General features: G+C 32.8%; 1 protein-coding gene and 1 long non-coding RNA gene across 2 annotated transcripts; one reads left to right on the top strand and one right to left on the bottom strand.

Moving 5' to 3' along the window:
- The first annotated feature begins 4,874 nt into the window (after nt 1–4,874).
- On the top strand, nt 4,875–9,146 carry LOC132755409 (perlucin-like protein). The gene is made up of 6 exons (XM_060746275.1): nt 4,875–5,169; nt 5,548–5,660; nt 6,121–6,211; nt 6,762–6,859; nt 7,875–8,017; nt 9,048–9,146. The coding sequence occupies exons 1-6, from the start codon at nt 5,019–5,021 to the stop codon at nt 9,079–9,081; spliced, it is 630 nt and encodes a 209-aa protein (XP_060602258.1). The 5' UTR covers nt 4,875–5,018; the 3' UTR covers nt 9,082–9,146.
- Nucleotides 9,147–15,442: 6,296 nt separating this feature from the next.
- On the bottom strand, nt 15,443–21,572 carry LOC132755408 (uncharacterized). Its single transcript, XR_009629205.1, has 5 exons — nt 21,485–21,572; nt 20,806–20,928; nt 19,307–19,563; nt 17,637–17,723; nt 15,443–15,789 (listed from the first exon to the last, which is right to left on the bottom strand). It is a non-coding gene; the product is annotated as an uncharacterized LOC132755408 (long non-coding RNA).
- Nucleotides 21,573–26,653: the final 5,081 nt, after the last annotated feature.

Genomic DNA, 26,653 nt, shown 5'->3' with positions numbered 1-26,653 from the left:
TTGGTATATGGTATCATCTATGGGTCCTATACCAAAGTTGTTCAAATTTTGTCCCTAGTGTCAAAATTGGCCCCGCCCCAGGGGGTCATATGTTTTTCCTTATATGTATATAGTAAAATCTAAAAAAATCTTCTTCTCTGATTTGGCAAAGGCTACAGATTAGATATTTGGCATGAAACATTGTGTAGTAGACCTCTATCAAGATTGTTCAAATAATGGCCTTAGGGTCAAAATTGGCCCCGCCCCGGGGGGTCATTGATTTTCATTACATACATATAGTGAAAACTTGAAAAATCTTCTGGTCTGAAAGTAAATGGCCTAGAGCTTTGATATTTGGTCTATGGTATCATCTGAAGGTCCAATACCAAAGTTGTACAAATTTTGTCCCTAGTTTCAAAATTGGCCCCGCCCCGGGGGGTCATAGGTTTTTCTAATATGTATATAGTAAAACATAAAAAAATCTTCTCTGAATTGGCAAAGGCTACAGGTAAGATATTTGGCATGAAACATTGTGTGGTAGACCTCTACCAAGATTGTTCAAATAATGGCCCTAGGGTCAAAATTGGCCCCGCCCTCGGGGGGTCATTGATTTTCATTATATACATATAGTGAAAACTTGAAAAATCTTCTGGTCTGAAAGTAAATGGCCTAGAGCTTTGATATTTGGTCTATGGTATCATCTATAGGTCCAAAACCAAAGTTGTTCAAATTTTGTTCCTAGAATTAAAATCAGCCCCGCCCTGGGGGTCATTGATTTTCCCTATAGTAAAAACTTAAAAAATTTTCTTTTAAAGAATGCAAAGAGCTAGAGCTAAGATATTTAGCATGAAACATGTTCTAATGGATGTCTACCATGTTCGATCAAATAAGAGCCCTGGGGTCAAAATTGGCCCCGCCCCGGGGGTCATTCATTAGCTCGACTTTCCCTGGGGTTTAAACTGGCCCCGCTCCGGGGGCCTATATACAGGTGAGCGACTTTGGGCCATCATGGCCCTCTTGTTTATCACTATGCTTTCATTGCTGGATGAACTCTTCAATGATATAAGTTCCAGTTTTGAAATATTCGTATAATTCCTCCGTTTTGGTTCAGCCTTAAGGATCTCTTGATTCACAGCCTCTATGTAAAAATCCAAATATGTATCTCTCCCGGCAGGTGGCGTGAAAGTAGATTGTTTCTTATTGAAAAAAGGTTCTTGTTTATATTCATTTTCTGTTGATTCATTATTTCATTATTTTCACTTTCAAAAAACTCTTTAAGTCTAAGGCGCCTAGTAAATTTGAACGAATTTTCAGCTAACTTAATTTTGTCATGACTTCGCGATTTAGGCCATAATGAAAAGCCTTTACTTAACATTAAATAATCAGTTTCCGTAAGCTTTCTCGATGATAAGTTTAATACTGTTTCTTTACCTTTCGAAGTTTGTTGTTTCCTTCTCTTCTGTTTTTTTTCCGTTCGTTGCTCGGATAAACCTTCTGTTCTTTTTACCAAATCTTGCACTATTTTCATTAGATTTTTTACAATTTATGGCCTCTGCATAGGTTTTTCTTGTGCCTGCGGGCTTGAAGTTTGAAGCTTGAAGCACATCAAAGACGCCGCCAAATGGTGTGAACAGTCAATCAGCATTGAAAATCGTTCTCTGTGACAGTTGAATATCCAAAGCACAAATCATTTTTTCTCCATGGTATTGGTATGTGCTCGTTGTTTCATAATTAAGTTGCATATTTTTGTGAAAGAGTAGAACCTAATGCATCAGTTCACAAAGTAATGCCATGTCTGAAATTCTGAAATGTTTGTCTGTTGCGACAAAGATTGAAACATCTGGTCGAAGCAAAATAAATTGGATAACGAGTAAATATATTCAAGACAATATGTGCCAAGAATATGTCCATTTAAATATTGATGCGAATTGCATAATGTTCGAATGATTTTGAGGACGAACTGTTCTGCAGTGGTCTCCCATTACTGGCCGTAGCGTAACCGGTGCGCAGAGTTTGGCATACTTTCTTAACGGTTGAGGAGAACCGCCTCTCTGATAGTGGGCGTGGTTTAGGCTTCTAACTTGTAATTTAATGATTCGACAAGTGATATTGATCAAGGTTGGCCTGGTTCCCTTCCGCCCCCTCAACGAAGTACGGAGCATCATATTAAATTTGGCGACAATTTAAGGCGGAGCCGAACTTCAACAGAGGCGGGGCAAATAAAGTTTGTGACACTGCCTTAGTCGTTACCTCTCTCAACGGTTAAGTTTAAGAATGATCGACTATAGTTTGGATCAATGGCACGTTAATTATTAGGTAGAAAAAATTAGATAATGATAAAAAATATGATATTCAAACATGACACTATCACTTCAGTTAAACGTTTATTCTAATCTCTTAAAGCTCTCTGATATGTTGTACATCAGAAAAGCTTATTTTATTGAAATTTTGAAAATTATGGTGGCTGATTTGCGCGACCCCGCTAAGCGAAAAGTCGAAAATAAGTTAAAATGGCGGGGGCATGAAACGAAAACACGCTTATTGGCGATGGCGCGGGCGAAGTTTAATAAATAAAACCTTGTCCCACGGGGGCGCAGAACGAGATTTAAGGAATAAAACGGCGGGGTCGCGGGGCGAAAACACGCTCATTAGCGGGATCGCGGTGCGAAGTTTAATTAATAGAACTTCGCTGCGCGCTCCCGCTTATTAGCCTGTTTTCGTCCTGCGACCCCGCCAACGAAAAGTCAAAAATTTACAAGTTAAAATGGCGGTGGCGCGGAGCGAAAACACGCTAATTAGCGAGGGCAAAGAGCGAAGTTTAATAAATAAAACTTCGCTGCTGGGCGCGGAGCGAATTTAAGAAATAAAATGGCGGAGTCGTGGGACGAAAACACGATATTTAGCAAGGGCTCGGGGCGGAGTTTAATAAATAAAACTTCGCCGCGCGCACCCGCTAATTAGCGTGTTTTCGTCCCGCGACCCCGCCAAGCGAAAAGTCGATAATTAACAAGTTAAGATAGCGGGGCGCGGAGCGAAAAGACGCTTATTAGCGACGGCGCTAATTAGCGTGTTTTCGCTCCGCGCCCCGCCGTTTAATTTCTTAAATCTCGTCCCGCGCTCCCACGGGGCGAAGTTTTATTTATTAAACTTCGCCCCGGGCTCCCGCATATTAGCGTATTTTCGTTCCGCGACCCTGCCGTTTTAACTTGTTAATTCTGGACTTTTCGCTTGGCGGGGCGCAAACACGAATGGTACAAATCCACCACCATAGAAAACTGTGTGATTTTGTTAAACGAATATAAAGTTTCCTATTAAAAGGAAAGGCTTGCCCACTTGTGCCATCATCTCATCCCTTTGAAAATGATTTTATTTTTGAAAAACTTCCTAAATCAACTCTTTATAATAAAGAAATAATTATCCTTGACATAGAAAAGAAAAATACTTTCATTTGCCTCTGCTATCTATGTCTACCTTAAACACTGGAAGAATATACGTTCGAAGATGAAAATAACTTTCTTTTTTTCTTTTTTTTTCTTCTTTTATTTCAAAGATTGATCAGCTAAAAAAGGTTTAATTAATACTTATCAGTAATAAGAAGATGGAAACTCTGGACTTTTGTTAAAATCAAGCTGTGTAATATAGTTTGGAGTATTGTTGAACCAAATGTAGTCTCTCCGGAAATGTCCCATTTTACCACATTAGTAGCAAATGTCACTGGAAGTGGCTTGTTGCCACCCACAAAAGGAATAGGTACCCGATGTTTTATTTGTTTCAGAAATCAGACTTTCCAATGTAGGTGTTCTAAACTGACGTTGTTTAGATAAATAATCAATCATGGGGTGTCTTGAAGTAGTACTAGGGCCTGATATGAAAACAAAACAAATTTGTGCTTTTTTAACATTATAAGTTTCCAAATTGAATTTGAACTTGTGTAAAAAAGCACAAATGATAAACACATGTTTTTATAGTTTAACAATCTCTCGAGGACTCACAAAAAATTAACATGCTCATGGTTTCACTTTGTTTAACCATAGATTGGATACTAGTCATGGTATTGTCAACTAAACCCCAGATGATGTTTATTTAATTTTATTATATTGAATGTGTCCCAACATAAATCCAATCATTTCATTTAGTCTGACCTCCACGCACGCCTCTCTTGTATAACAATTGGCCACAAAAACACTTTCTCATCCCAGTTGATGCTATATTCTTGGAGAATGTTTTCATATCCCCGGACGTATATCTCATTTCAAAATTTCACCACTTTCATGCTTAAATGCTGAGTTCTACTTAACCCGGTGGTAGGGGCGTCGATGGTAGCTCGCACTTTTAAGTACCGTTCATGGACAGACTCAATCAAACTGAGCATGCAACATTTTCAATTTTGTATTTTTTGGTGTTTCTTAGGGGTTCTGTTTAGCAGTCGTAGCTACATGTATGTGCTATTTGCAGCAACCAGGATGCACCAATACATTTTCCTGTATTTTCATTAGAATACTGAATTTTTGAATATATCAAATGGTAAGCAGTCCTAGCTGATGAAAGCTGTAGATATGACACGTTAATTGACCACTCTGTAGTTTATGGTAACCTGGCATCATTATTGGATAAAGCCATAATTTGTTATATACAATTTAGATAATATGGGCGGCTGCTTCCATTCACTTTTAATCAAAACAAATTGTAAATATAGGATAAGGGTTATTTAAGAGAAAATAATGGATAATACATGCATAATTTATTTTCATGCTGATAATTTTACAAAAAAGAGGCGAAACAATAAGCTTTTTACCCGGATTGCAAAGCAGAAAATACAAAAATGTAGTGAAAAACAACCGGTATCGTATTACTAGTATTCTATATTAAGGCAAGTAGAGTAATTGCAAGATTGTTTCTAAATAGAACTGTTTGATTAAAAGGACAGCTGATAAAAAGACAACTGTGACATTTTTATTTGCATTATCTTTAAAATGTACTATTTAAGCAGATATGGGTTTTAGGTCATTTCATCAATAGTTAAGTCTACTTGTCAAAAAATGGAGGTTTTTGCATTGCTACTTTGTCTCTCCTTAACAATTGCAGTTTCAAAAGGAAACAATTGTAACTGCTCGATTTCAGAAAGTCTCGTTAAATCTCTTGTGCAAAAAGAGTTGAAACAATTGTTAAGACAGGACATTTATCACAAAGGTAATTATATTAGTTTGTCAAATAACATTTCAAATGCGTGTGTTCGTATATTATTTATTTGTCAACTTTATTGTGTTTTCCTATCCTTTTAGAACTTTTGATGCAGAAATTTTAATTTAGCAATTTGCAAAAATAAGTATGAAAATCCTTATGTTACAGTAAATGTTCAAAATGCGAATCAGAACATAGTCCTTCTTAAGTTAATGATATGCAATTACAAAACCCTAATTAAAACTTTTAACTGGAAATAAATTGAAATGCCAATATACTAAGTAAACGAAATATAAATTAGTATTTCTTGTTAAGAAAATAGATAAATATCGTACAAATAACACTATGTAAACCTTTATTTATTACATGCTTTTGATATTTGAATAGGTCGACGCGATATTGATTCTCTAGTGTTTACGAAATGTCCTAATGGTTTTGTTCGTCATGATGACTCATGCTACATTGCTTCACACGACCTTGCGAATTGGCCGGATGCACTTGTATGTCAGAAGTTCTTAATTAATATTTTCAAAATCATTATTGTATCTGCAAAGAACTGTTAGAAATAGACTGCAAATTGGACACTAAACGAGTAAAACGAAGCATGTCATGTTACTGTAGTTCAGTCATTTGTTTATAAATTATCATCAGTTATATACAAGTTTCTGACGGGCTATACGCGAGACGAGAATATAGCCTAAATTAGAAAGATTTGACCGAGAAGCTAGCCGGCCCAGTCAAGAATGTATGATAAAATGGAAATCGCTACTGATGAAAAATTCCTATATGACAAAGTATTTGTGTTTCAGTCAATAAAAAGTCGAGAAATGTAACTGGCTTATCATAACACGCTTTATGTACTTTTGATAAAATATCTGAAACTAAAGCAATAATCGGGTTTTTAACTGATGACAAAATGCAATCTTTAACATGATATTTTAATTACTGACCGGATGACAGGTTTATTGTGAAGCGTATGGTTCCCATTTGACATTCATCGAGACTGAACGTGAGCAAAATTTCCTGACAAATTACATTAAATTATTTAATGGTAAGGTATCATATTATATTTCATTCTCTTTTAAATTAAATTATCACATATCTGAAATACTATATTTCATTTATTTATCATAGGATTAAAAATGCAATTAATCATGTATGTTAAAACATATGTATATGCATGCGTCAAAAGGAATGATAAACATTAATTTACATGTTTAAATGGGAGGGATCAATCAAAGTAGCATTTGATGAAAACATTTTTAGATAACGAAATTGCCTATCATCAGCAGGTTTATGTGATTCATTTCAGCTCGACTATTCGAAAAGTAAGAAATGCTTATGTACTCGCCCAGGCGAAGGCGTCACACTTTGATTATTTTTTGGGTACTTCATAAGCTGCTTATGAAAGAGCATAGTATCCCATAACACTAACATGGATTTTAAAGAATTGTGGCCCTTTTTAAACATTATCCTGGCTCTAATTTTACTATGAAGCACTTGATATAGTCGAAGACGCTATGTATTACTAAAACTCTTGATAAAATCACCTGTTTGAACTGTAATTTGACTTTGTCAATGTATTATTGAAAATATTTCAGGAAGTTCTACTGATCACGACTATTATTATTGGATTGGAGGAACCGATGCCGTGTCGGAAACAGAATGGATCTGGGCTAAAGCTGTTACTCCAGTAAAGGTGGGGGTCATTTAAAAATACCTGACCAACAGCATTAATCATATATTAATGGAGGTGAATTCTATATGGATTACCAAAATGCGTTTCTGTTAATAACATGTGGTCTTCAGGTAGTATATATGAGGGTTAACATTCAACGCGTTATTGCGATCCATATAAAAAAGTGTCCAGTGATATAAATATACCGACACAGCGACCTTAGAGTGTTTTAATGACGTATCAAATCCGGTATTCCATTTTATTGTTCGTGGTCCCTTGTGGCTGAGGGGTTGCTTTTAAGGGCTGCAGCATTAAATTTGCAGTAACCGTTTGTCCCTGCGTTATTTCTAGAGTCGATTAAACGGGTTCGAATTTCTGGAAACAATGCATCCCTTATCTCCAGTAGGTGAGATGGTAATACCGCAGGTTAGCCTAAATAATCTTTCCTAAGTCATATCTAAATTGTGTTTGTGTGCCGTAAAACCAAATGAATCAAATTGTCTGTGGTCAATTTTCTTCCTTCGTGCTGTTTTAAGAGCAGTAAATCGTCAATGTCGATTTGAACATGACGATGACACTAGTTAAATTAAACGCTTCCAAAATAAATTGATCAATGAATAAGTTTTACAAGGTACAATCGAAACATTATTTGCTTAATCAGCAGATGTTATGAATAAAACTATCATTTTGTTCCTTAAAAAGGTATTTTTTTACCATTAGTAGTTATTTCAGTAAAATAACTACAAAACAAAATTAAAAAACACATATTTAAGTGTTTCTATTTCCAAGTATCTGTTTTCTTTAAGAAGCAGGGTTGATTTGGTTGTACTCCTCATTTCAATTAATCATCATTATCAGCAGCTTGTAATTTCAATTACTAATGACTTCAGATGTTTTCGTTTACTCCTTTGAAAAATAGAACGTTTTACTAGCCTTTACTGGCAAATTTGTGTACGAATATATATTATTAATGATCTGTAGCAATTTTGCTGCTTTACTTATTTATCTTATATTTGTCTCTTTTCTGATGTAAAAGTATACACACTGGAGACCAGGGGAGCCAGATAATAATCCTGGACATGCCAGCAAACATCAGGATTGTATGGCCATTTATGGTAGCACTGGGCTTTGGGATGATGGCTGGTGTGAAACGGAACATAACTTCATCTGTGAAATAGAGTTAGAATAAAAGACATTTCAGTGTGGTTCATTTTTCATCTTGAAAAGAAATATTTAATAATCATTATGATAGGCAAAGTATTGTAACAATAAGATTCAAAGATATAGAAGATATTTGTTTAGTTCAGTGTAATATCGAGTGACCGCCAAAAGGTATATTTAACGAGTGGCGCAGCCACGAGTGAAATATGAACTTTTGGTATTCACAAGGTGAAATATATTTTGATCTTACACTAAACTAAACAAATTTTCTTTTTATTTTATGTAAGGAAACGTTTTAAAAAGACATTGAACCTAATACTAAATGAAATGCGCGCCAAATGATAATACAACGTGACGTCATTTATGACGTCACATCATTAGGTTGGTTTCCAGTACTGTGCACGCTGGTATTTCACTGAAACAACGTAAAGGGGTTTAAATTCAAAACAGTGAAAAAATCAAATTGATTAGTTTACTGTTTTAAACTGTCAAATTATCAGCTTCATATCACATATATATTTCTATAAACCACCGAAAAGCATGTAATAAAAATATTATTAGAATTTTGTAACAATACAAAAAAAGCTAGAGAACGATTTAATAACTAGCGCGGAATTTTAAGCAAAGTTTCGTATGTGTAGATATTTCAAACATCAGTAAAACATTTACAAGTTCAAGTCAACTTGCTTCACAATATAATACTTAGATAAAATTGAAAAATAAAGCCTTAGTAAAAAACAGCGACATTGAAAATATTGCAAAGTCGGGATTTCAGTCTGTTCTTGCAAGTAGTGGTAAAAGCAAGCTACCGGCTTAAGCAGAAAAAAAATATTTAAACATAAATCAAAATTTTAAAATACTACCTTTGATAAATATTTTAATAATGAAATTTTCTTTTGTCCGGAATAAAAAGGTGGTTTTAGAATTTAAGAATGTCTCATGACTGACTGAAGTTATTTCGGTTTGACTTGTAAAATAATATTTAAAGAAACAATTGATAATTCCATGTGAATGAAATGACTAATATAACAATATTGTTTAATTGTAGGCTTGATGTGGATTCTAGCCAGATAGTTGGATGATAAGCATTATTATTTGATGTCGATTTATGTGCAAAAGCCACAATAAAAGTCACGTTTCAACTGTAGTAACCTTGTATTTTTTTATATTCTATGCTATATTTATAAATGCTATATTAATCTCCTTGCATTCTCGTATTATCTAGTTCTTGAGATTTTTTTATTTAGTCTGTTATATAAATTTGATTAGATTTCATTGTTCTCGATGAGTGTGCCTTTTATGAATTTTATACGATTATTCCTAAATCACCTTTAAAAGTAATACGGAATTCAACCAGTATTTTGTGTATATTTGTCTTTTATACTCAAACAAAACGTACACGTCTTTTTTCTTTTTCTATTGAACATCTTTTATGTCCTTTGGTCTTTTTGAAAATCTTTTCCTGCATAAAGTATTCAAGACAAGAGGTACAACTCTTAACTGAACATCGATATTTAAATAGTAGGGGTTGTTTGCCTTGATGATTTTGTCAAAATAAGTATCAATGTTAAGTTATCAATTTTATATTGAAATGTTTCTTTATGTTAAAGTTAAAGAAGTTCTTTAATATTGTAATGTAATATGTATTCTGAAACAATACTAAAACCTTTTAAAATATATTCTCGTTATATTTACAGCCTCTTGCAATTTAACGTATAAGCTTGTCCAGGACAAGCACTGTCTGTGAAACAAAATGACATACATTACTTATTTACCTCATATGAATATTGTGTATTGGTGTATTTTTGCATGTATAATGTAGTCATCTTAAAACAATTGAGTCAGTGTACCCAGTAATATAACACACTTTATAGAATTTTATCCATGGTCATTTAATCCCCTTTTGATATTACAACATATAAATAGCTTTTGACAGCAATGTAGCAAATATATTGACAAATGAAAGGCAAGCCACGAAAGAGTAACATATATAAGTGTAACATATATAATAGCTTTATATGTGATTTCCGAGTAATATTTTCTCATAATGAAAACAATGAAGTCTATAAAACAGTAAAAAGCATGCCCATACAATGACTTAATAAAGGGAAGAAACTGTTGCAAAAACACAAATCATAATTGCGTATTCAAATCTCGTTTCATGATCGGAATATGTCCGTTCATAATATTATTGATAAACAATGTTTTCATAATACATAAGATACCACTGTGAATAACAATCTAACAATTTCTACAAACATTCATCAATACTCAATTGTAGAGCAAACACGTCTTGTTCTACATTGAAAAGAAATAAGCACCAAAATTCACGTAGTTTTATCGACGTTGAGGAAGCAAAGGGTTTTGACAATCGAACATGACAGGTTAATTATCTTGCTAATAGATGTCTGTCAATACATGTTTTTACCATGACATTCATTACATATGAACGTTGAAACATCCATTAGAACCTTACAAAAATAATTTAAATTTATCATTAATTTTGTATTTGCTCTGCAATAAATGAAAACCGTCAGAATCGCCATAATACCATTATGCCACAACTGTAAATGATGTTTATATTATAATTTCTGTTATTGAATTTATAAGCTTATCTTTATAGGTACTCGTGATTGAATGACATTTGGGTTAATAAAAAGTCACTACTGTTCCTTTCAAAATTGTTACAGCGCATGATAAAATCATTTTGTTTTCATATTTGAGGTGTTCAAATAACCTTTGCAGTTCAAAAGATAAACATATCAAGGGCGTGATACTAAATACGCCGTAAAATATGGCTAAAATCTCCGTATTTTTTAACAACATTTTATAAAGAAGCGGTTCGTGATGGCCTCTAATCACTCACCCGAGGCTATTCTTTTCATGGAAAAGATTAACCCTTTTCCTACGTTTCATAGAAAACTGCTATGTGGTCGCATTCTTGTTCAGCATGCTGGACCAAATATAGCAAAATCGGTACAGGACTAACCAAAGGGACATTCCTATGGAGTCTCATAAAAATGTGCAAATCATTTAAATAGGAGATGAAGATTAATTCTTATTTTAGTGACCATCTTGATCAGCAACTGTTTATAAATAACTGTCCAAGGATAATTTCTGTGTAGTCTTATCCAAATTTAACCGCAGTTCAGGAGGAAATACTGTTTAAGGTATGTTAACTCTCCGACCGAAATTTGACATTACAGTTATTGATAACGTTTGGTTTGTAAACATGTTTCTGTAGTTCAAATCAAATTCTTTTTAGCGTATAATGTTTTGGCGGCCATCTTGATAAGCAGGTATAATAATATTTAAAGAGGACTATCAAAAGATCACTCCTGCTTAGTTTAATAACTTTTGGCCAATGTATTTAGGAGCATTATGGTGTTGTTTGACGACCAAGTTATATATAAAATGCCATTAATCTGTCAAAATAAACAGCTGTACGTTTGTCAAAAATATTTACAGAATTATAAAATTTTAAAGTTGCACACAAAAATAAATAAAAGTCCAAATAAGTTTTTATAATTGCAAAATAAATCACGCACACACACGCAATCACGCACGCAAACACGCATACACACACACGCGCGCGCGCGCGCGCACACACACACACACACACGAAAGCACCCCCACGCACACATACAAAAACTGCATCTATGTCTTTTCTAGAATAAAGTAATCATGATTTTCAGATTTATTACTTTGATTTTCAGATTCATTACTTTCGTACATTTCTTTGGTTTGTGCGACATTGTTATAATCTGGTGCTTTATCTTCAATTTGCTTTATCTTTGGTGTATGCTTTTCGAGTACCTTCATCTCTTTCAAGACTGGATTTTGGTACTCATCATAGTCTTGGTAGTCTGTTTTCAAACGTTCTGGGAAATTCGTGCTTGTACTGACTCTATCAATATGCGAGTAATCTGTATTTTTCTCTATGTCCGGTTGGGGTAGAAAATGTTGAGTGTGCTGGTATTTCATTTCAAGATCACCAAAATACGAATAGTCATCATGGTTAGATGCTTCGTTCTTCATTTGTTTGGTGCATGCACTGTCGTAGTCCAAGTCATGCTCTAAACCAGCTTTAGCACTTAGTACATTATATATATTGCATTTATTTAAATCAATGCCACATGCTGATTTATTGCCATCAGTGGATTTTGTTTGATTAGTTCCCTTTGAGAAACCGAGTTTCTTTATTCCGGATCTATCAACGGTTGTGTAATAAACGGTACCTAAATTCATATCGTCAGTTTGTTCTCCGGATATTGTTGCATATTCGTCATCAAGTTGAAGTTCTTCGTTACTATAAATTTGGTTCGAATGACTCTCCCCTTGCCGAGAATCTCCAGACGGTACTTCTCGAGCTCTTCTGAAAGTTTTTAATACTTTCATGCAACTCAGATGTCTTCTCCTACAAGCAAATTAATTAATGATGTAATCTGACTTCAGATTTAAAATAAAAGCAAAACAGTTTTATTACATATCATAGGGTAAATTCATCTTTTTTCGGGCAGAGACAGATGACGTATTTAGATAGATTAAGATAAATACCAGAACTCCTGCATATGCTAATGCAAAATAAGTGGCATTGACGCTTTTATTGCATACAAGTATACGTTTGTTTCTGTAATTGCGTATGTCGTCATTTTGTTTTGTATAAAGAGACTGGTTTTGTACAATTTGAAATATGACAATATATATACATGTATATCAGAGAGTCAAGCTATTTTAAGTCAACCAATCATATCATCCGTTACACAGATGCATCTCAAAATTATAATTATCAATTAAGTCAGACAAGTTAATGATTTTGCGTTAGGAAAAATGAATAGATAATTCAAATGTACTTTCTGCGGCCTTTTAGATTCTGCTATATTTGGAATCTAAATATCTCGAGCTTACAGCATGTAGGACATTTGGAAGTCACCCTATTGCTGCGTACATCTAGGGAATTGCAGAGAATATTTTGGAGATTAAAATACTGTGTACATTAACCGTAAAACCAGTATGCAAAAGACAGGTTATTGTTATTAAGATAAAACAATAATTTAGGTTAATGTATATAAAAAAATTACCTCATGTACAAAACAGTAAAAGTAGCCGCAATCATGAGGAAAACGAGAGGAATTAAAACATACATGACGATTAAAGGACTACTGTTTGTCTCATCATCTGAAACAACAAGAATGTACTACCTAAAATATATACTTATCATCTTTGCGACTGAATTAAAATGAACATGTGACATAAAACGATAGTTTTGGTCATTCATTTTTGTAGAAAGTTTCTGTATATAAAAATGATTTCAATATTGTCCCATCGTATGCATCTACTGTTTTTAAAATCTCCCTGTTTCGATTTTGATGTATGTGACAAGACAATTATGACCGTGGCTGTGATGTATTTTCGGCGGCCATGAATTTTGAACTTTATATACGGTTGACACACAGTGTTTTGAATATTGATTGTAAAATTGCATTTTTCTGTACATAAAATCAAATTGTCTGATTACGGGTGAAGCAACTATTACTTTTGTCACGTATATTTCTTTTGTGCACAATACTTTCTTTTATAAATTGCATACTAAGCGGCACACACTGGAAAGGGCTATGTAATGTATTGGATGATGATAAGTATCATATACTTAAGAAATAACATCGGCCTGAGAGGTGTATATCGGCTATTTAACACCGGTTTGGAGTTTTGATGCGTAGGAATTGACCACGAAGGTCGTAGGCCTGAGTGGTTAATTTTGTCGCATCAAAACGACAAAACCGGTGTTAAATAGCCGATATACACCTCTCAGACCGATGTTATTTCGATTCTTACACGATAAAATAAGGAAAATCACCAATGTTATTTTTCAAGCGGTGCTGATTTTCGTAAAACGCTGTTCGATTTTCGCACCCTACTGTTGCGAAGATATAGAAATTATCAAACAAAAGAAATAATAAGAAAAAACGTTATTTTATCAAGTTTTCAACAATAAAACTTTACGTCGTATTGTGTTTACATCAATGCCCCATTTATCATTCTTGTATGTATGAAATGACGTCAGCTTGTTTATGAATGAGTTGTTTACTTAGGACGACGTCATTACGCTGCTAACGGATTGGCGCCGTTTTGTCAAAAAATTTATTAACTGATATGGATCTAATATGTGGCGTTAGTGTAGGTGAGATATTATTTCGGTATTGTATGAAAAGAAAACATTATACGAACTGAAAATATAAATAAAAATGATTGTTATTGTTGCTTTAAAAATAAAATGCTTTTTAAACTATACAATAGAGGGTGAAAACATAACAGCGCATATACAAGTAGTCCCTAACCGGTGTTTATTGGCAGTTTAACACCAGTTTTTTTCCTTCTTTGTCTATAGTGACAAAAACACGTGTTAGAATGGTAAATCTACACGTTGCGGTCTTTTTGTACTATGTTTACGTTGATTGCAGGTTGACATGTAAATGACATGTACTAGAACTTTGTTATTTATATTAAGGTATTGTGGCTACAATATACTTAAGGAATTAGCAGTGTTGATAACTTATATGTTGTCAAAGATCCTGTATGTTGTAATTAAGGTTGTAACCACACTTAAGGGAATTTTTATATATGTATATAATTATGCTTCTAAAACAATTTTCAAACATAGAATAATATGTAAAATATGTACTGCAAATATTTGTTCAAATTATATGTAATCATTAAAATATATGCATTCATTTCTTATTGAAAAAAATTGACTAAGACTTTATAGAAAATATTAATTTCTAATTACCTCCCTTTATTAACATGAAATGTAATTTCGATAATATCTTTACAAATAATGCTTTTTGGAACAATATTGATACATCTTCATTTGAGCATTATATTTATGATATAAAACCATTAAAAATTGAGTTACATGATCTTTTATATGCTGCTTATTGAAAAAAAATTGAAATTTATTTTTTCAATTATATAGTAACCAGTTAATATAATGTATTTTTCAGGTCACGTGCATCTTTCACTTTACAATGTAATTATTCATGACAGACATGGTGTGTGAATAAAGTCTGAATGGGAGAGAAACCACGGTCTTGGTTTTCCCAATTACATCTTGTTATAAGCCCAAGATAATTAACATGTCAACAATTAAGGTCTGCAAATATTATTAGAGCAGTTTTACAGTAATATGTGTTGTTTTATGTAACATTTGTTAAACAAATTGTTTTTTGTTTTCACATGGACTTAGCTTACACTTCACCTATGGAGTTTTAAGATTTTCGTGATATGTTCTCTTTTTGTACCATTGTTAGTGTTTATATAGCAATACAATGCAATAAAGTATTATAGCTATATCTGTTCAAATCACCTTTTCATGAATTATATTCATTTTATTTTGACATGACAGGCAAAAAAAAAGTTATAACAATTATATTTATCAAGTGTCGGGGTTATCTATGCGTCTGAGTTATCTCTCCGGTCAGTAAAAATGCTGAAAAATGTTAGCCGCATTCATCGCTTTGATCACAATATGAAAATGCAATTAGTGACTTAGAGCTTGTGGGACATACAAAGCATAAATACAGATATATTGCATTTCCTTCAAAACATTTGGAACGTTTACATACCATATGGTATACATGATGCAGTTCCACTCCAATTTCCCATCGTCTTACAAACGATCTCTGAATCTCCCACAAGATTGTATCCATTATTACATTGTATCTTTATCACTGAACCGTACTCATAGTTTGATGAATTAGTGACGGCATTGGCTATTTTGAGATCCGCACAATCTAAAATGCATTTTATCATAACAAAAAAAATGACAAAATGTAGTGACAATATTTTCATTATGTTGAACAATATGTTTAAGAATTTAAGTATCTAAATACATGTAAAATAATTCTAAAAGCACATACATTGTTCACAGTAAATTTTCCTGGTTGACTGAATGATCAATTATGATGAGTTATATAATGTTATTCCATACATGATTTTATGTGAAACTCAAGACTTAGAATTAAAAAAAGGCAAAATGAGCACGTTTGCGTCGCTTATTATTCTTAAAGATCCTGTAACACATTTTTTTCATGGTTTTATTTCATAAATATGATGCTCAAGTTAAGATTTGTCAGTATAGTAAGTTACAATAAGCATTATTTACAAAGATATTACCCAATTTAACATTTCATGTAAATAAAAGGAGGTAATAAGAAATTCATTTTCTATAAATTCTAAGTCAATTTTTCCAATAAGAAATGTATGCATGTAATTTATTGATTAAATATAATGTGCACAAAAATTTGCAGTACACATTTTACATATTCTTCGATGTTTGAAAATTGTTTTATTTGCATAATTATATACATATATAATTGTTTGCAAGTGTGGTATTCACACAGTAACAATATCGATCACAAAACATACAGGATCTTTAATGGAGCATAATTGATTTTTTTATTATACCAATATACCAACAAATATAACACGTACTGTTTTTTAAACAAAATTCAAGGGTATTTAATAACAAAACTTAAAGTTTAGCCAAATCCCTTCAAGAGATGTACAGATAAGAAATAAAAACAACAGTAGTGTACACTTGTTTACTACTTTTTTGTTTCTTTCAAACGTAATAGATCAAAAGCTTCTGGTTTATTCCGTAAATTATACATACACTGTGATCATATATTCAAGTATATTTAAAGAGTTCTGTATCGTCTATTCTTAAATGTCTAAGACTGTCTGGTCTTGTATTTTTTAAATGTCTAAAGTAACTATAATCAGAAAAATGTAAACATACAAACATTAAATCTGTAAATTAATGGTATGCCAATAAGGTAACGTGAACTAAACGTACAACAAAACAATAATACGTAATACGTTTTCATTAGAGTCACTCATCTCCAGATTGTAAAGTAGAATAAAATGAAATAAAAGTAAACTGAAGATACTGGTCAATGTTAATAGAACCTTTATTCAGCATTGGTACATATTACAACAGTGATTGGATTGTAAAGGCTCACTGCGCAAGTAATACTTATTGCGTGTCAATATAATAACTTCACGTTTTTGTTTGGTTTTACGACGGACAAACACTTTAAATGACATATGGCGGTCTTCAAACTAATGGTGGAGGTCCCTCTGTGGTTTATTTCAGGCATGACTGGTCAACTAAGAATAACCACCGATATTCCGTCAGCGGATAACGTCCTCACAAAACGGAATCCGAAATGAACACACATCGGTTAGGGACAATAATTGGAAGTCCAAGACCTTTACACCTATCGAATGGCCATCATGTAACACATATCGCGTGCTCATATAATAATAATCGTGGTTGCATGACAAACATGTAGCTAGTAAATAAATTATTTTCCTATGCTACCTTTTTGACACTGTAATTTTTATTGGACGAACCCAACTAATAAAATATTAAAACTGTTATTAGAGAAGGTTTTCTTTATCATTTATTTTTATTTAAAATCATATTTGAATATGATGGATATTTTCTTTTAATAGCATGACATAAAATTACTATTTTCTTCGGTATTCAGTACTAAAATACAGCTGATGACTTATGAGAAAGCGATGCACTCTCATTATCTAAAAAGTATATGAAATCTTTAATATTGACACATACCTTGACAGGAAACCATTGTGACGTCATCAATTGCTATGTCCCCCAAAACCTATTCCGGGCGTCTTTTACTCTGCCCTCGAAAGATATCTAAAAACCAACAGTAACATATATACCGAATACAGATTACAATTACGCTTAAACAAGCAATTCACATTTAATCTTTGAAACTTTTCTCCCAAACAACTTTATGTATGTTTGATTTTTAAAAAGAATATATAAAAATTCAATAACTTTCTTCACACAATGAATAACTCTCGCAAAGAGACATTCATGCATGTATGTATGTATTTTTTTCTTTAGAACTTATGGCCGAGGACTCTTAGAATTCTTCGTTCACTTAATCCACAACTGTTCAAATGTTGCAGGACGTTTCGATTACTAATAGCCACCAGAACTTTTGAGGATGCCTTATGTACACTATGTTTATAATTAAAGTAAAAGTTTTATGAAACAAATGCGTGTGTGTGTGTGGTGTCAGTAATAAATAATTAACAATGCATTTAAATTTTCTTTGTTATAATCATCAGATAAGGAGGGAGCTACCAAATGCAACACTTTCCGAATTTGACAACAAAATTAACTGTTTATAATTATACGGTTAATAGTTAAGATATTTACTAAACAGGGCATTTATTGTAAGATGCATTATCATCGCTTTGGAGAGTATTCAAATAGGTTAGAATTACTGTTAACTGCGTAAACCTCAAATGGGTCGACTTTATATTCTTTTAACAATATTTATGTTTCTTTCAGTTTCCGTTTGGAAAGAAACAAACGCGTTTTGTTTTAATTATATTATTAATAAGGTATTTATTGGCTAAATAATGCTTAATTTAAAATATATACTTTGAAACATTTTTATGCATTTTATTAACAGTAAAATAAGATTGCTTCCTTAATCTTATGGTCGGTTTTCGAACATATGTTACATAGAATGACACACATTAATTTTGTACGTTTTAGGAACAAAATATTATGCTGCTATTTAAAAATGATCTTTACAATTTATCAATGATTGCACGCCATGCTTCCGCCATTCGTTTTAAGACAATATAATTCCATTTTTGTTTCACTTAAATATTTTTGTAAGAATTCGTTTTCATAATCTATACTTTTTTGCCGGAAATATATAGTTTTTTACACATTTTATTACAAATATGGTACCAGATACTTTAAAAGTCTATTAAAATCAAAAGTACTGAATATTTGCCAAGATCAACCAATGCACTTTTGAGAAATTAAGACAAATTCAAATACAACCCCTCATTTTTGTAAAGTTTAGAGATATTTTGAATAAGACTCTCTAAACAGGGAAATGATCAAACATATTTCAAACATTTTTGAGTAGAAACATCATTTTGATCATATTGTTTGTAAGCCGAATGCTATTATTTGTTTCATAAAATAATCAATAGGAAAAACAGTTGCATGATATCATAGATTATTTAGAGTTTCCTTATCTTTGAAAATAAACAACACCATTTTAATGACAAAGCTTAAGTGTCCATCGTAAACTATACGGTAAATGTATTTAGCTAGGTGTCTTTCAAGGCATACAACTTACCTATGTTCAATTCATAAAAGGTCCCATAAAGGGGGGTCATTCCTTTAAAAGGACTGATCACATTGGTTGACAAATGATGTTGAAAATAAAACAATATCAGCCTCACCTGAAATACATCCACTGAATGTACAAAAATTATTTTTTGAAACCACTGTTGGCCCTGGGCTGATTCAAGTGTATACATTGTACCCCGCTCTGAGCCGTTCGTATTCCATATTTGTAGGCGAAGTCTATCAATGTTATAGCCATACATGAAATACCAAAACGAGAGACAATATTTCCCAGCGTTCTGAAGGGGGCTTAATAATATTGCTGTATCATTTCTCTTTCTACTGCTTGTGTCTATGTAGATATAGTGACCGTCTTAAAAAAAAGAAAGTACAATAATACCATTTTATTTAATAAAACTTTTTTGAATGTTCTGAAAATGTTTTCATGATCTAACATCGGCAAAAACAGACATGCAAACATATAAATGTATTTATATTTGTGTAAAGCATCCCCATATGATAACACTCTGCAAACGAAGTTTGATAGGGAGAACACCGGATAAATATTCCAGATGTTGCTGGTTCAATCCTCGCGCGAGTCGTAATTTCCGGATGACAATTGATTCTCATGGCGATTTGTCTCTCACCACTGATTCAGATATCATGTTCAATTTTAGCCATTTTAACTGCATACAAAATGGTAATAAATGCTAGGTGTCTCACGAAAGCCAGTTGGTGGATCGACAGCCAAGAAATGTAGGAAAAGTATTAAAATTGGCGTGAAAATAAGAAAATGAAAAAATGATCGTAGGATAACAGTTTAAATGCGTAATTGTATGCAAAAATATATATTGCGTGGTCGGATTTTTATACCGTATGCTAAACGATTCTTCTGTTATCATTGTATCCATGAGGAGCCGTTGGGGAAAAAAACTGGATTTTTACAGTGGCACTGAAGTTTAGATCGCTGTCTCACAGGGATGCAAATATAATGCAACAACAATTATTGCATCAAGATTTTACAAGTAAACATGAATACCAAAGGCAAAAACAGGAATATGTGGCAAAATTTCCGTGGACATAGTGTAAACTTAGCATATAATTCAGGCATGGTACCTACGGTAATTTATATCGGTTACGTTTGAATATCCCGGAACCTTGCATTGACTTACCATCCACGGCGATCCGAGATATGATTCCCGATGCCGCCGAGAATATACTATAAACGTTGGATTAAAACAAACTTTAATAATTTTATAAAAATCTTAATGAAAATAGGAACAAATTGTGAAGTATCGGAGTGGATGGCAACTCTACGGATATGTAATATTGAAGACGCAATCAAATCTCGTTATATTATTGAAATTTTACGGTATTATCTCGGTTAATATTTTCAAAATACAGAGACGTAAATTGAGAAAAATTAAAAACGATTACACTGCAGTGACAATTAAATCCTACGACAAACAGAATTAAACAGTACAAATTATGGCGCTAGATACACGTGTTCTGCAAATTGCGTATATGTTTATCTTTATGAAAGAAGGGATGATTTTGACATTTTGTTTTCGTTTATTGTTCGTATTGAAAACAGATATATATTGTAATGGTTTACTTCCTGATTTATCAACGTAGGGTCCAGTGTAGCTATTAGACGCACTTCCATTTCCTCTATCCCAGTTGAAGTCATCTCCATCAAATTGCATCCAGTTACAAAAATCGTCATCAAAATCACAATCTAAAAGTGCTATGAAAATTGATTATCAAAGTAATTATTTTTTCTTTTCAAAATTATAAACATAGTGGCTTTTATTTATCAACGTTTACCACTGTTATCTGAATGAAAGTATATTGTATCCTTACACTTCAATGACCTCACTGTTAATAAGTTGCTCACATGTGAAATGAGTCTCCTATTAATTGAATAAATGTATCATGTGTATTATGATGGCTGTCGAAATGTGTCTAGCACTTTAGGTGACATTTTGCTCATTTTTTCACTGTCAAGCTAAGATTGATAAGTCGTGTATTTCAAAACTGCTAAATGCTGTTGTTTATTGCCTTAATTATTTATATGTAAAACGTCGCATTCACGCTTAAATATCGTCTTATTTATGTCTGAAACACAATTTAACCAACTTTACAATCTGTTATTATTTGTAAAAACAGACATAACTCTAGTATATTACACTGTACTAGCATTATCGATAAAGAGAAAATCAAATGTGTTTTATTTTAGTTCATATTAATTAAAAACGAGATTGATTACTTGTATAGTAATTATATAGTTTTACCTATTGAACACGATCCGGATCTTATATGTATGTTAGCTATTAATATGTAACCTAAAATGTCCCCGATTATCCCTTCCAACACGATCTGAATGTATAGACACAAGCAATGTTAAGGTATGATTGCTATATACATTAAAAAAGACACAAAAAATACACATAGCTGCATTAGAAAAATATCTCCCTTCATAAAATTCTTATATAGGAAATATCTAAGTAAGGGTTAAGTGAGAAGTTTATATTATCTTTTGGATTTCAAGGTACAACAATAGTATACACATTACTTAATTGCATTTTAACAACTAACGCATGTTAAGGCATTTGTTATGTCCGTTTTTGGACTTATAAATTAAAAATGCTCATTCTGTAATAATAATAATATTAATAATAATAATAATACTTATTATTATTATTATCATCATTAATATTATTATTATTATTATTATTTTCAAACATTATAAATTTAATTCTCAGATATCACGTACTTGAAATGAATCGTAAGCCTTTATATTCAAATGCGTTTTCCACCAATCAAACACGGCCATGCCATTGATTTTTGTGAAAATAACAGTTTTGTTTCCGTCGTTCATTACTATGTAAACGTTAAAGGTTCCAATATTACTACCATACATACTGTACCAAAATGTTAAACAGTATTCGCCTGGTGACTGCATCGTACTCATTAGTCTTGCTATTTCACCTTGGAATTTATTGTACGGATTTACGTAGATATTATAAACCCCTACGAGAAGAAAATTTATGTAAACAACATAGTGTATTCAAAAAATTTTATGATATTGACTATTAAACATGTAAAGTTTTCTACCAATAATAAACAATGCAAACTATCTACATTAATAACTGGAGAGCTTTAATGTTTCTTTATTATTTTTCAGTTTTTTTGTTTTTTTGTTTCAACAAATTATGCAAATATTTAAATTAAATAGTATAAGCAGTGACTGAAAAGGCAATTGAAATAATACTACTGCTATTTTAAAGGTTAAGCATTTCTTCAATTAAAGCTGTAATAAATCTTACATCCTGCGGTATGATCAGAATAAGGGCTAGTATGCCAATAATCTGATTTCCCCCTTTTCCAGTTAAAATCGTCCAAGGCATCTTGCTCCCAATCACAGAAGTTCATACTAAAATTACAATCTATCTGCAACTACTGTAACATAGAAAGTACCCCTTTTATTTGATATTATCAGTAACAAGTTATATACCAATCTATGGTTAACATTCACGTCAGTAAACATTTACATTATGTCTGACACATTGTAACTCCTGTATTGTTCAAGTAAACTTGTTAAAATCCCTGTCACACTAGGCTGCGATTTCACTGCGTGTTAAATTAAACAAATCGCCACGAGATCGCTCGCAATTAAAATGTGATATTTTTGATGACATGGAGACTTCATGGGGTCCTCTCGGCGTCCCAACGTCAATCATGTCGATGCTACGGAGCTTCCACGGCGTTTTAATTGGCGATTGTCTGCATTATGAATGCGCTTGTACTGCGTTCTTTGCGCTTCCACTGCGCATTTACGGCGCTCAAACGGCGCTCTTGGGGCGCCCAAACTGCGCTGAAATCGTAAAGCTCATTAAAAGCGCCGTGCACACGCAGTATGAGTGCTATAAAGACGCCGCTTAATCTCCATACAAGCGCCGTGGTTTATCACCGCGTTCAGCTGGTGTTCCTTTTGCCCTTTCACGGCGCTTCTGATGCGTTGTAGGAGATGCTACTGAGTTGTTACGGCGTCCTTACTGTGATCTCACTGCGCTCTTATCAGAACGCCGAGTGACGGCGTTTGTTCTGAACATGCTCATAATGGGCGCCGTCGGTCGGCGTTCTATGCGATGCAACTATCATTCTGTAGCAATGCGGCGGCGATGTTTGCGATGTTACTGCGCTCACCTCAGCGTTCTGAATTTCCTTAGGACTCTGTGAGAACGCCGACCTAGTGTGACAGGGGTTTTAAGATTTCGATGTAAGTTTTAACTTTAAAAATTATCGATTTATACCATTCAAAATCAAAATATACATATATAAAAACAGTTAGCAATTACTTTGGCTTATAAAACCTATACTTTTCTACCCTTAATCTCCATAATGTTTGTACTTTCACGTGATATTTCATTTGTTTGTTTTCTTTATGTATAACATTTGATACTGTAGATTATATAAATATATGTATTAAAGATTCGCATAACGACATTTGGTTTAATGTAATCTCATTTAACCGTATCTCATCAGCATCTGTATATATAACTAACATTTAGAAACTAAAACACACTTCAGAAAGTTCTGTACTAATAAGCATGTTTCGCAAGTTAAGTTGGTGCTATGTAAAACATGTACGTTTAATTTAAGTTGATGTGATTATTGTCATTTCTTGTACCATCAAATTTATCTTATTTTGTTAGATTGTTCCAATATCTCATACTGAATACTGCTAAATTACCTTTTAAATGATGCCTGAATTTAAATGTTTCTGCCTTATGTGATACACAGGCTTTACCTCTGGTACCTTCTTAAAACATATTTTATTCTGCTTTTTCTGTGAAACGACACTGAAGTTTCATAGTGAATATTCCATGATAACAGTGGTATAAACATATATGCGAATGTTTTTAAGTGTAAATCTAACGCCTTTTTTATTAGACGCCGGGTTCACGCGGCGTCTACATTTTAGACTTGCTTTTTTTGTTATAACAACATCACAGTGTTTTCAAATTTTCTAATAAAATAGCTTTTCTGATGTACAACATGTCACTGGGTATTAAGGAATTAAAATAAAAGTTTAACTGAAGTGATAGTGCCATATTTGAATATCTAATTCTTTTTATCAATACGTAATTTTATGTACCTACCCATATAGCAGACAGTAGTTGGCCCAACGTTGGGCCAATTACATTTGCTTTGTTGGCCCAACACATAATGCCAACGTTGACCCAATGTCAATTTGCTAATTGGGGCAACGTTGGGCCAACGGTTGGTATATGGTTGGCCCAACGACTGTTTTCCTACTCTTATCATTGGCCCTCTTTTGGCCCAATGACTGGTTTTCCTTCCTATCGTTGGCCCTCTGTTGGCCCAACAACTGGTTTCCCTTCTTCTTGTTGGCCCCCCGTTGGCCCACTGACTGGCTTCCTACAATAAACATTGGCCCTTCGTTGGCCCAATGCCTTGTTTTCATAAAAGAACATAATATATACTAATTACTACAATTTATTACTAAATATTATTCACATATTTTCAAAGGGGTCTTGGGGTTATTTGGACCTTCTGGTTGACTCACGGGAGTTTGATAACAGTGTTCTTTCTCTACATTGGAATTGTAAGATTCCTCTCCACTCAATAAACAAGTAACAGCATTTATGCTTCTAAAATTTGTGAGTCTTTATTAAAATACTACCTAACACATAATATATATACATACAACAATATAAGACAAAGTGTATGAATAAATTCAAATAAAGAGAACTACAAGTTAAAATAAAACTGCAGAGCAACAGTACTTTTGTTAACTTATTTTAACAAATGACAAAGTTTCTTTCCATAGAATTGTTAGATTATAAAGTTACATAATAACACCTACTGTTTTACTTACATAATTATAACATACATGAATTCTTTTAAAATATATCAAAGTATAAAATGTATACAATATTGTGTCACTATTGTTAAGCATAGTTTGTGATTTAACTGTAACTATAAAAGATTAAAAAAGTATAAACTATAAGTTTCAATTAAATACATTGTAATATAAATTATTTACCTGGAATTTAAAGATTCCTCTCCACTCAATAAACAAGTAACAGCATTTATGCTTCTAAAATTTGTGAGTGGAGATCAGAATAGAAGACTCTCTTTTTATACTGTATACCCAAAATCTGTTGTCAGACGCGTTATGTCACAGTCTAATATTTATCAACAGAGTATTTGGTTAGAGGAATGAAATGTACATAAAATTTTGATTATTTTACATCATTTTCAGTCTGGCTACACTCTTACCATCACAAGTATCTAAACATTACTTAACTTATAGTATTATCAGCTGCCTTTTATTTGATTTGTAAATTGTCCAGTCTGGTTATAAAGCTAAGTGTATGTACATGGTAAATAAGACTTGAAGTAACTTTATACATAACACATAAATATGATTCCACAAAATTATAATATGATTCTACAAGTTTATTCTTGTATTTCATCTCTGTGACAACTTCCCCTCATTTGAAAAAAAATAATGCTCCTGCATTATAATAATTATGTAAGAATAATAAGTATATACATATTGTTTAAGAAAAGAAACAATTGTCATAACAAAGTACAATCAAATAATATATACTAAATATATTATGTACATATAAGAACACAGTTAAAACACAGTTATAAAGTCACAATTTGTCACAAAACTTATAATATTTTATTATGTACAGTTTTTCTATTACACATCTAATTGTTTCTTCGTCTCGTTTTCTTGTGTGGTACTGTTTGTAGTATCCATCTATTGCATTTGCCATCTCTTTGATAAGTCTGTTGTGTTGCCATTTGTCAGCATAAGTGTGTTGCGGCATCCAGTTGAACTTGATGGTTTACCGACCCAATTGAGCTTTTGGCAGTTTGTAAAATGACCTGAGGGAGTGCACAGTGTTGTGACAATGGGGAATTTATGGGAGTTTGGGGTATAGAATTGGACTGCTTTCATCTTCTAATTCAGGGGCATTAGGCTTAATTCTGGAATTTATTTCAACAGGCACACCAATGTTGTGGTGCAAAACCCAGAATTGTAACATACTTGATTCTGGATTTCTTAGAAGTCGCTTAAAAAGGAAAGCTGATAATGGGTTTAAGTATATAAAGTTTGGAAGTTTGACATTGGATGGGAAGGTTGTTTGAATTTCAAATGAGTTCCACTGAATTTCAAGTTTAGAAATAAGTCCAATTGTGACTGTTAAATGCTGGAAATTTACCATTGCATGTAAAAGTGCAAGACCTCACACAAATTGGTAGTTTGATAATAGGACACATAGCACATTGTTTGCCATTTGATAATTCAAGGTAAAGTTGAGGTTTCTGGTATTGTTTCATATACCTATATACAATATACAAGAGGACAGTTATAGCTATAGCTAGAAATGCATAGGTATCAAACTCTGTAAAATTTG

The sequence above is a fragment of the Ruditapes philippinarum genome, unplaced genomic scaffold (genome assembly GCF_026571515.1).
Source record: "Ruditapes philippinarum isolate M1 unplaced genomic scaffold, ASM2657151v2 ctg3010_1_1_1_1, whole genome shotgun sequence".
Taxonomy (NCBI): domain Eukaryota; kingdom Metazoa; phylum Mollusca; class Bivalvia; order Venerida; family Veneridae; genus Ruditapes; species Ruditapes philippinarum.
The sequence above is the reverse complement of the archived record's forward strand: the minus strand, read 5'-3'. Positions and strand labels throughout refer to the sequence as shown.

Bases quoted from the DNA above. Each gene is read 5' to 3' on its own strand.
- LOC132755409 (XM_060746275.1), top strand. From the start codon at position 5,019: ATGGAGGTTTTTGCATTGCTACTTTGTCTCTCCTTAACAATTGCAGTT. The intron at 5,661-6,120 runs GTATGTCAGAAG...ACCGGATGACAG, and splicing joins CGAATTGGCCGGATGCACTT to GTTTATTGTGAAGCGTATGG. The intron at 6,212-6,761 runs GTAAGGTATCAT...AAAATATTTCAG, and splicing joins TTACATTAAATTATTTAATG to GAAGTTCTACTGATCACGAC.